We start from the raw sequence: 11,571 nt of genomic DNA, 5'->3' as shown, positions 1-11,571 counted from the left end.
GTTACTTGGGGTTACCGCTGGTTCTTGGTTGTCGACGTTCTGAGTGTTTTGCCCATATTAAAGACTAGTTATGGAAGAAGCTCAAATGCTGGAAGGATAAACTTCTTAGCGTAGCCAGGAAAAAGGTTCTCATCAAAATGATCAAACAATCGCTCCCGGATCAATACAATGAATTGTTTTCTGTTGCCCAAGACGTTTTACGATGATCTACAGCGCATTCTATGTTGGTTTTGGTAGGGGGCACAACGAGAATTCATTGGCTTTCATGGGAAAACTTGTGTCGTCCAAAAGATGAGGGTGGGCTCGGCTTCTGTTCCCTCTATGATTTCAACCTTGCTCTTTTAGCTAAGCAAAGGTGGCGGCTCCTTCACAACCCACATGGAAGGTAGATCTGATCAATGCTTTATTTCCTCCAGGCGAGCCGGCTTTAGCTCTTTGTATTCCGTTAAGCGGAAGGCTTCCCCCGGATATATTAATGTGCCACTATGATTCCAAAGGTGTTTTTTCGGTTAAGAGTGCCTACAAAGTTGCCTATGGTATGCGGGATTCACCATCCACATCGTCTGCAAGTATTCCCACAGGTCCGATATGGAATTGCATCTGGAAAGCTAAGGTTTGTTGAATTATAAGTATTTGAGCTGAAAAGTTTTTTAGAATAAGTTTCTGTTTTGAATTGGTGTATTCACTTGTGCAAATGAGGCAAAGTGTAAATGTCTAGTTTTGTAAAAAGGCCATGAGTGCCATGTGTTGAGTGATCCATGAGATTAGAAAGATGTGTGTCTAGGATGAAATGTAGTGTATGTGTGGTCCCAAGTGTTAGGCCATCAGTTATGTAAAAGCATGTGCTTCGTGCTTTTTCATTAACACAGAAAAAATATTCCTCTGCAATTTGACAGAGAGAAGAAGAAAACTATTCATCTTCTATTGTGTTCTTCGGTTTGTTTTTTGCTCTTAGTTAAGCTTTCTTTCTTAAGTTTAAATCTCTTGAATTCAGAAACACTAACATGGCCTCAGAGCCTGGTTGGATTTAACAATCTGGGCGTAAATCTGTGAAGTTGTCGAGCTCAATCGAAGCTCTCTTGAAACTCTGTGAAGGTTGTCGATTCAGATCAAAACCATGTCTGGATCTGGAGGCTCGGAAGTGAGGACTCCAATCTTCTCCGGTGAGAACTACGAGTTCTGGAGAATCAAAATGGTGACAATCTTCAAATCACATGGGTTGTGGAATCTGGTGGAGAAAGGAGTTAAAACGTCGGATCCGAAGAAGAAGAAGTCTGAAGGATCGTCGGAGGATGATGGAGATGAAGAAATGTCAGATGTGTTGATGCAAGACGCAAAGGCTTTGGGAATCATTCAGAATGCAGTCTCGGATCAAATCTTCCCTCGAATCGCCAATGCCGAGTCAGCGAAGATGGCATGGGATTTGTTGTATGGAGAGTATCATGGTGGTGATCAGGTACGATCTGTGAAATTGCAGAATCTTAGAAGAGAATTTGAATATGCTAGGATGCGAGATGATGAGTCTTTGTCTAGCTATCTTACACGGTTGAATGATCTAATAAATCAGATGAGAACATTTGGTGAATCTTTGTCGAATGAGAGACTAGTGCAGAAGGTCCTGATAAGTCTTAGCAAACCTTATGATTCTATCTGTTTGGTTATAGAAAATACAAAGTGCTTAGAGACTGTGGAATTGCAGGAAGTAGTTGCAATCTTAAAGAGTCAAGAACAACGGTTCGATTTGCATATGGTTGATGCAAATGAGAGAGCATTCTCTTCACTCTCTGTGAATCCAAAGGAGCAGAACAAGAGTGGTGGTCATTCGAGTTCATCTAGAACTCAGAGAAATTGGAATTCTAAAGGCAAGAAATGGGAATCAAAACCCAAATTTCAGCAGAAATCTCCTCTGCACAATTATCAGAGTGCAAATGCACCTCAGTCTGTGGGTCAGGAGGTTGCAAAGCCTCAGTGCAAAGTGTGTTCTAAGTATCACTTTGGTGAGTGTAGATACAAAGGGAAACCAAAGTGTTTCAACTGTGATAAATTTGGGCATTGGGCTATGGAGTGTAATGTAGGCAGGTCAGTGCAAAAGGCAAATAATGCAAGTCAACTGGAGATGACAGGAAATCTGTTTTATGCAAACAACACTGTCACAGAACCAAAGGTGAATGGAGAGTGGTATGTAGACAGTGGTTGTAGCAATCACATGACAGGAAATGTCGATTTGCTTGTTGAGGTTAGAACCAATGTAGCTGGTAAAGTCCAAATGCCAACTGGAGATCTTGTGAATGTTGCAGGAATGGGATCTTTAGTTATTGATACAAATAAAGGGAGAAAATATGTTAGAGAAGTAATGTATCTTCCCGGGTTAAAGGAGAACTTACTCAGTGTTGGTCAGATGGATGAACATGGATACTTCTTGGTGTTTGGAGGTGGAATGTGCAATGTGTATGATGGTCCATCACTAGAATGCTTGGTTATGAGAGTGAAAAAGAAAGTAAATAGGTGTTATCCACTGACTTTGTTCTCTGAAAATCAAATGGTGCTGAAAGCAAGTGTTACTCACTCCACTGAGATTTGGCACAGGAGATTTGGACATCTACATTTTGGTGGTCTCAAACAATTGAGAGACAAGGAAATGGTACATGGTTTGCCACAGCTTGCAGAGTACAATGGAGTCTGTGAAGGATGCCAATTTGGTAAACAGCACAGAGAAGAATTCCCTAGAAATCAGGTGTATAGAGCAACTGCTCCACTTGAATTGATTCATGTCGATTTGTGTGGACCTATGAAGACTGAGTCACTTGCTGGAAATAAGTATTTCATGCTGCTGATAGATGATTTTACCAAAATGATTTGGGTCTATTTCTTGAGATATAAGTCAGATGCGTTCAACTGTTTTAAGAAATTCAAAGCTATGGCAGAATTACAAAGTGGTTTCAAGATTAAAACATTGAGAAGTGACAGAGGAGGGGAGTTCAAGTCTGCAGAATTTGATCAGTTCTGTGAGAAAGAAGGTTTACAAAGACAGCTTACTCTTGCATATACTCCACAACAAAATGGAGTAGTGGAAAGAAAGAACAGAACAGTGATTGAAATGGCGAAATCTATGTTGCATGAGAAGAGGATGCCATACTTTCTCTGGGCAGAAGCTGTGCATACATCTGTGTATATTCTGAATAGATGCCCCACAAAGGCCTTAAACAACATTACACCTTTTGAAGCTTATTCTGGTAGAAAGCCAGGAATAGCTCATCTGAGAGTATTTGGATCTCTGTGTTATGTTCATGTTCCAAGTGAACAGAGACATAAACTGGAACCAAAAAGTCTAAAAGGAGTATTTGTGGGGTATGCAACTTGTGAGAAGGGGTATAGGGTGTTTGATCCATTATCTAAGAAGTTGTTCTTGTCAAGAGACATTGTGTTTGATGAAGAAGCTGTCTGGAATTGGGAAGAGAACTCAGGGTCAACATTTCTTAATACTGGAAGTTTCATGCACAGTGATATAAGCACAGAGAGTAATGACAGAATGGTGTTGTCCCCTACATCACCTATTCTATCTCAGTCTAGAAGAACTCTTAATAGTGAAGACTATGAATCTGAATCAAGGTCACCTATCTTAGGTGAATCTTCAAGCATGTCAAATGCAATTGAAGGACAAAATCAAGCATTTGATAATACACCTTTGAAATGGAGAAATCTGAATGATGTATTGGCTAAATGTAATCTGTGTATCATGGATCCAGAGAAGTATGAGGATGCCAAACAAGATGAGTCTTGGTTAAAAGCTATGGAGGATGAGCTGTTTATGATTGAAAAGAATAGCACCTGGAAGCTTGTTGACAGACCAACTGAAAAGCCTGTCATAGGGGTTAAATGGGTTTACAAAACCAAATTAAACCTTGATGGTTCAGTGTTGAAGAATAAAGCCAGGCTGGTGGCAAAAGGGTATGCACAAAAGCCTGGTTTGGACTACAATGAGACTTATGCACCGGTTGCTAGGTTGGACACCATTAGAACCTTAATAGCTTTGGCTGCACAAAAGAGCTGGAAACTGTATCAACTAGATGTGAAATCGGCTTTTTTGAATGGAGTTCTACAAGAAGATGTCTATGTTGAGCAGCCTGAAGGTTTTGTAGTAAAAGGCAAGGAAGAAATGGTGTACAAACTTCATAAGGCCCTCTATGGTCTAAAACAAGCTCCGAGAGCTTGGTATGGAGAGATAGACAGTTATTTCTCACAGTGTGGTTTCAAGAAAAGCTTGAGTGAACCAACACTGTATATAAAAGCAAGGGGAGAGGATATTCTGATTGTCTCTATCTATGTAGACGATATTGTCTACACTGGCAATTGCAAACCAATGCTAGAAGAGTTCAAAGAAGATATGAAAATGAAGTATGAGATGACAGATTTAGGTCTCCTTCACCACTTCCTTGGGATGGGAGTGATACAAACTGATTCCTGCATCTTCATTAATCAGAAGAAGTATGCTAGCTCTTTACTGAGCAAATTTGGTTTAAATGAAGCAAAGACTGTCTCAACTCCTTTGGTAGCTACGGAAAAATTGTCTAAAGATGATGGAAGTGGATCTGCAAGTGATGAATTGTATAGGAGCATTGTGGGAAGCCTTCTATATCTCACTGCTACAAGGCTGGATATAATGTATGCAGCTAGTTTATTGGCAAGGTACATGCACTGTCCTACCAATAGACACTATGGGACTGCAAAGAGAGTACTCAGATACATCAAGGGAACTCTGGATTATGGCTTGGAGAATGTGAAAGGAAGAAAATCATGTTTAATTGGCTTCTGTGATAGTGATTGGGGAGGTTCATTGGAAGACAGCAAAAGCACATCAGGATATGCATTCTCCTTTGGCAGTGGTGTGTTCTCTTGGGCTTCTGTCAAACAAAACTGTGTGGCATTGTCCACAGCAGAAGCAGAGTACATAAGTGCATCCGAAGCCACAGCACAAGCAATATGGCTGAGATTTGTCTTGGAAGATTTTGGAGAATTACAAACTGTAGCCACTCCTCTTCACTGTGATAACACATCTGCCATTGCTATCACAAAGAATTCTGTGTTCCATCAAAAGACAAAACACATTGATAGGAGGTATCACTTCATTAAGGATGCACTGCAAGAAGGAATCATTGATTTGATATACTGTCCCACTGAAGAACAGATTGCAGATATCTTCACAAAACCTTTGGCTAAGGATCGGTTCAACTTTCTCAGGGATATGCTTGGTGTGAAATCAGCTCAAAACTTAAAGGGGAGTGTTGAATTATAAGTATTTGAGCTGAAAAGTTTTTTAGAATAAGTTTCTGTTTTGAATTGGTGTATTCACTTGTGCAAATGAGGCAAAGTGTAAATGTCTAGTTTTGTAAAAAGGCCATGAGTGTCATGTGTTGAGTGATCCATGAGATTAGAAAGATGTGTGTCTAGGATGAAATGTAGTGTATGTGTGGTCCCAAGTGCTAGGCCATCAGTTATGTAAAAGCATGTGCTTCGTGCTTTTTCATTAACACAGAAAAAATATTCCTCTGCAATTTGACAGAGAGAAGAAGAAAACTATTCATCTTCTATTGTGTTCTTCGGTTTGTTTTTTGCTCTTAGTTAAGCTTTCTTTCTTAAGTTTAAATCTCTTGAATTCAGAAACACTAACAAGGTTTGGGGTAAATCAAGATGTGCATTTGGAGAGCTTGCCGTAATATACTCTCTACCCGTTCGGCGCTGTTAACCAAAGGGGTGGCGGTGGACAACACATGTCTTTTCTGCAGTTTCTCTTCAGAGTTGGTGCTACATGTGTTTAATTCTTGTCCTTTCTCCCACTCTATCTACCTTGTTGCCAACTTGAACCTTGTTGTCCCTCATAGCGTGTCAACCCAATTTTGTGAGTGGTTCCTATTATTGTGTGACCTTGCTTTCTACCGATCAATGCAATATGTTTTTGGTGCTCATTCACTCAATTTGGCGGGCCAAAAACACGTTAATATGGGAGGATAAACTTGAGAACCCTGCTTTGGTAGGCTATATGGACAATCTTTTTTTTTTTTTGCACAATTTCCTCAAAGCCCAACCTGCTGTTCCTCCCAAACCTTTGCACTCGCCATCCCGCTAGTGTCTTCCCCCCTCCGGATAGGTAAAAACAAACGTTGATGGGTCTTTTTGTTCTACTGCGAATTTGGGGGGTGTTGGTGTAGTTTTTTGTGGCGAAGTCGATAGCTATGTAGGAGGTTTCGTCCGAAAAATACCACACGTGACTAACCTCAACATGGTTGAACTTATGGCTGCTCGGGATGGGATTCTATGGGTTGTGCAGTGGCACTGGCAACAGTCGTTTTGGAGTGTGACACCCTACAGGTGGTTCAAGACATTGGTAGCTTGTAGAAGGGCTTCTCGCCTACTGATCTCTTGGTTGAGGATATCAGAGAGGGTCTGAGAGTCTTTGTTGAATCTAAGGTTTGTCATGTTTGTCGATCAAATGTTGCGGCGCACTGTATGGCCAAGTTGGCATTGTCCTCTAATTTCAATTCTTGTTGGTTTGAGGAACCTCCATATTCATTGTCGGAGGTTCTTCTACAAGACTGTATGCTTTCTTGATTTTTGATGAATAAATCACTATCTTTTTTTCTCCAAAAAAGAAAAAAAGAAAAAAAAAATTAAGTGCACAATAAAAAGATAAAATGTTAGAATCACAAATTCGTTTCTCTAGTTTCCTAATAAAGTTATGAAATAACACTGTGGAAGCAAGAACCAACAAACTGATAAAAATACGACATGGACGTAGCCAATGGTTTGACTTGATTGTATTTTTCTTTAACAACCGAAAAGAGGGTCAACCATTTGCTTTGAGTTTGAAAGTTGGTTGAAAATGGAAAAATAAAATTTTGGGCATTGCAATTTTAACCGAACTGCTAGAGTGGAGGAAAACAAGTAATAAAAAGGGCGACCTAAAAGTTGTGGAATGTGTCATGGTTGAGGGGAAAACCGAATGTCATACGTTTGTTGACATACTCATGTTGAATATTTCAAGAATATATATATATATATATTTCATATATATGTGATTGGTGCTGCATTGTGCAGCATGTGTGTGGTGCTGCAGTGCGCAGCATGTGTACAGTCGGCAACTCCTTACAAAATGTTGGGTTTCATTCAACCTTTGTATATTTTGTTAAACGGTTGCAACTTTGGTTAAAAGACATGATGCTTACTCAAATTATATGAGTAAAATTAAAAGATATAAATAATCAATATTTATTCTCTGAAAATTCTAAATAAAAGACATGTCTTTTGGGTCAACACTATTAAGAAGAGTTATATATCTTCAACTAAAATGAAATGACTCGATGAACGGGTGCTTTAATGCCTATAAATACATATTGTGGCATAATGTTTCACATACATTTCAGAAATTTGTTGTCTAAATAATTTCTTTGCTCTCTTTTCGCTCTTCATCACATTCATACAATTTCTTTCTAGTTATTTCTAAGGGAATACAATTCGGTTTTGCTAATCAAATATTCCATACTTTATTGTATCATGTAAATGATTTGCCAAGAACCCTTTAGCAAATTCATTCGAGTGTGGGCAAATAACACTTTAAGAAAACGATTCAAGTCGTACCTCTCATTCGGATTATTCTCTATATTTCTACATTTACTCTAACAACTCATGACATCAACAAATTAGATAAAATCATACGTTTTTAGAATAATGAGTTATTCTTCTTATATCACGACTTAACATTATTTTATTGTATAAATTACATTATTCGAACAGTTGAGTCAAAATGACTATCAAAAATCAAAGGGAGATCACGAACATCTTTCAAGAGCATATCAAAAGTTAAGTGTAGTTAGAGAGCATTGAAGTATGCTATAATATTGTGCGACACAACGATGACATCATAAAAAAAACAACATTAGTTCCAAAATTATTGTAATAAGGTTTTTGGTGCATTATATGGCTTTCATGTATTAACTCTTGAACAAGTAATTTTTAGCGTGAATGTAACACATGTTAAATTGGAGTGAATTAGTAAGACTATATTAAATGTTAGATGGTGTTATTTTTAGTTCTTTTTTCTCTTTCAAGATATAAAATTAAAATAGTCCTAATTAACTTTTTATATATAAAAAAATTATCAATATTAAGCGGAGAGAGAGAGTTCGAAACTATTATAGTAATTTAAGAGAGGTAGGAGGAGTTTCGTACACAGTACTTGGATAAAATTATTAGTAAACTTATACTACCACTCTTCCTATATTTCTTGTGTGACCAAGAAGGAAATTATCTACATCTCTATGCATCTCTTATTATACTAGGTGGCTACTAGGTGTCCACGTTATCACTGAACGCCAATAATATTATCACTTCACGCTGTTGATCTAATAGAAGTCTAATTTTCAAAATGTTATGTAGTCTTATCAAATGTTTTAAAAGGTTGAAACCAATTTGAAATCAGACGAGGTAAGGTGGTTATCTGTATTAAACCTAAAATCCATTCTTCTTTTACCTGTTCATTTTTTAGGTAAGATAAAGGAATTGTTTACGAAATATGACAAAACGAGAGAACTAGGGAAGTGCACACAATAGTCAATACCCGGACATATCCGGATTTTAGGTCAAGCAATGCCATTGCTTTGCCATAAGGATCTTTAGCAGAGAATTCAAACCAAGGTCATGAAATCTTGTTCATTTTTATGTTTGTCAGAATGTTTAGGTTCATAGTCCAGCTTTCTTCCACGAAATATTTTGACCTATACCAAGAGATAAATTTAGGAGACATAATCTAGTGCTACATGCAAGCAGCCCTCTTCATTTCGTAGTTGAAGAGGCCGTCTGCGTATATTATGCAAAGAGGGGAGGGGAACTAAAAATATAGATAATTATATATGATGTAATTCGGAAACATGCGAAGTGACTGGAGCATGGATGCATACCATTTTGTATGCGTTTTTACACACGAAGACAAACAATTAACGCTCAAAATTTGCAGGTTAACAAATTAAAATATAGGACCCTTAGATCTTCACAACTTGACATTTAATGCACCACCTACATAGAGTAGCATACTAAAACTTTTTTTCCTATCAACAAGGTATTCAACAATGAAGTGGCAAGCGTTCAGTCGAGAAGGTATGCCTTTTCAGAATGGTACGAGCCGAGCATCTCCCTCGGCCTTGGTTATCTTACCCCGTCTCTCCGAGTGCTGCTCTGAGCACATTTATGTTCCATCTTGTGGGCTGATTGTCCTCTGCCAGACTTGCCCCAAGAGACTTGTGTCATAAAGCTGTCAGCCTCCCACGTGCCCCTAGTGATTGAAAAGTTCTTTACATATCTTGGTCGAACTGGGTTTATAAGCAATCGACTTTAGCACGCGGGATCATTCTTTTCTAAGCTTATCTAGCCTTGGGCTTCTTGAACTTCTTTGGGCTTTTCATGACTTCTTTTCGGGCCTACACCATTATATGGGCCTAAAAGTGCCTTGTTAACAGGCAATAATGTAATTTTGCATATACCAAATTTTGCTTTTTTTTTTTTTTTTTTTTTCAAATCTCATCCACATATCATCATAGCATCTTTAATTTTTTATTTTTATTTTTAAACCCACTCTCTCTCTCTCTCTCTCTCTCTCTCTCTCACTCACATTTCTCTCTAACTACTCTCTTTTCCATATTATAGTTTTTTTAAACTTTTATATTTACACACACAATAGGTGAGCTTCATCTAGTTATAACAAAATAATATAAAATGTTGAGTTGGCAACTAAAATACTGATGTGAAAAGAAGTCAAAAGACTTGATCAAAAGTTGAAAAGATACAAGTTTCAATCGAAGTAATATCATCACTACAGATAGGCACTTAAATTTCCTTTTTTTTTTAATTTTTTGAAAAGGCAATGTAAGCTTTAATTAGTACAACAATATCATTAACCTTCAATTTCAATTCCAAAAATATTATTCAAATTTTTTGGTTAAAAAGTAAAAAGTAATGCTAGGGAAATTAAATTTGGAAACTAAAACTGCAAACTAAATGATATGTCACCAATAGAAATGAGCATGTCTTTCAAGACTTAAGTAATAAACTAATCATTAACTTTCATGTCCTTTGATTTTCAAAATTTAGTCTCCAAATTGAGTCTCTGTAACATTACTCAAAAGTAAAACATCACTACAAAGAACAAAAATTAAATACAGGACATATCAATACCAATGTGACTGCTGAACTTATCAAATATAGTCTCTCAAAAACTTGCATACCAAGTCTTATTATTTGCTTAAAAATAATTGATTATGAATATAAAGTGTGTTGTGTTCATTGTCTTTCAGCACCAATTGATCATTAATGCCAGCCGCGAAACACTGGGAAGACGGGGAACCTCATAAGCCCGTCCTTACAATGTAAACCATCATGTTCACCGCAAGCGAAGTAGTAAGGCCGCCACCTCTTTAACACAAACTCAAAGCCGTCTCCGCCTCCTTGTGTCTGATTTCCCACCATTCTTGCTCGACTCAAGTTACAGTTCCAGAAGCTCTGAAAGTCTTGGAACAAGTATACGCTGTGAGGACGTATGGTGTTGCTTGGTGGTTCATACTTGAAAACTGCAAACATCCAAAACACCATTTATCATGTAAATACTTGTTCACTTCTATTTACAAAGGAAAAAGCATTGCTCATATCGAAACAAATTGCGGAGACTCGATGAAAGTTTCGTTGTTATAGATCAACCATTTGACACATCATGTTACCAAATTGTTGATATATAATTTACAACAGGAATTATATTCTAGACTTAAAACCTCTTATTTACAAGTGAAGAGAGATGTTACTAGATCGTAGCACTAAATGGCAAAACTAGAGAAGCTAAATAAGTGACATCTTTGCAAACAACAATTTAAGGGGGGAAATGTACAACAATTTTGAGAACTCACCTAGAGTATCCTTGATGTAAATTGGACCATTCTTCAATGCCCAATCTGTGTAGTTAAATCCGAAATGCCAATTTTCCGAACCACCAACTACGATCTTGTTGGGTCCTTTGGTCTTATTGAGGTGGTATGAGCCATTGTTGAACCCCGAGCCAGTGTAATTACCATATTGCCAATCTTTGCTGGCTGTGCTAACTGCCAGCATCGAAGCAATTAGCACCATTGCTAATGTAATCTGTGCAAAACTGGAACCCATTATTTTCTATCAGATGCAAAAACTCAAGGAATGGAGTGGTGAAATTTAGGGATGAGGGGTATGAAACTTAAGATTGTGGTGAATGCATAATTAGTAATGTGGGTTCTTTTATAAGCCAATTAAGTAGTGCAAACCGGCCAAATTGAAACCTTTTCAACATTGGTGGGTAAGACAAGGAAAGGAAATGTTGTAAAATTATAATGCTACTCCTAATTAAGTTTAAGTCCCCCTAAGTTAGTCTTCCACTTAATGTCTTTCTATTAACATGAATTACATGCGTCACCTGTTTGGTATATATGTCAAAATTAGATTTATATTTTCTTAATGGCCAGAGTTAATACTTGGTTTCTTTGGAGGTCCTAATTTCTGCTTTAT

General features: G+C 37.6%; 1 protein-coding gene across 1 annotated transcript; it reads right to left on the bottom strand.

The window, feature by feature from the left end:
- Positions 1-10,132: 10,132 nt before the first annotated feature.
- Positions 10,133-11,257, bottom strand: LOC103452637 (uncharacterized). The gene is made up of 2 exons (XM_008392196.4): positions 10,944-11,257; positions 10,133-10,613 (listed from the first exon to the last, which is right to left on the bottom strand). Exons 1-2 carry the CDS (start codon positions 11,194-11,196, stop codon positions 10,354-10,356), a joined length of 513 nt encoding a protein of 170 aa, XP_008390418.2. The 5' UTR covers positions 11,197-11,257; the 3' UTR covers positions 10,133-10,353.
- Between the last annotated feature and the right edge of the window lie 314 nt (positions 11,258-11,571).

The sequence above is a fragment of the Malus domestica genome, chromosome 01, assembly GCF_042453785.1.
Source record: "Malus domestica chromosome 01, GDT2T_hap1".
NCBI lineage: Eukaryota > Viridiplantae > Streptophyta > Magnoliopsida > Rosales > Rosaceae > Malus > Malus domestica.
The sequence above is the reverse complement of the archived record's forward strand: the minus strand, read 5'-3'. Positions and strand labels throughout refer to the sequence as shown.

What these genes read in the sequence shown, in the direction of transcription:
- LOC103452637 (XM_008392196.4), bottom strand. Translation starts at nt 11,196, where the DNA reads ATGGGTTCCAGTTTTGCACAGATTACATTAGCAATGGTGCTAATTGCT. An exon ending in TTACATCAAGGATACTCTAG is followed by an intron (nt 10,614 to 10,943) that starts GTGAGTTCTCAA and finishes GGATGTTTGCAG; the next exon opens with TTTTCAAGTATGAACCACCA.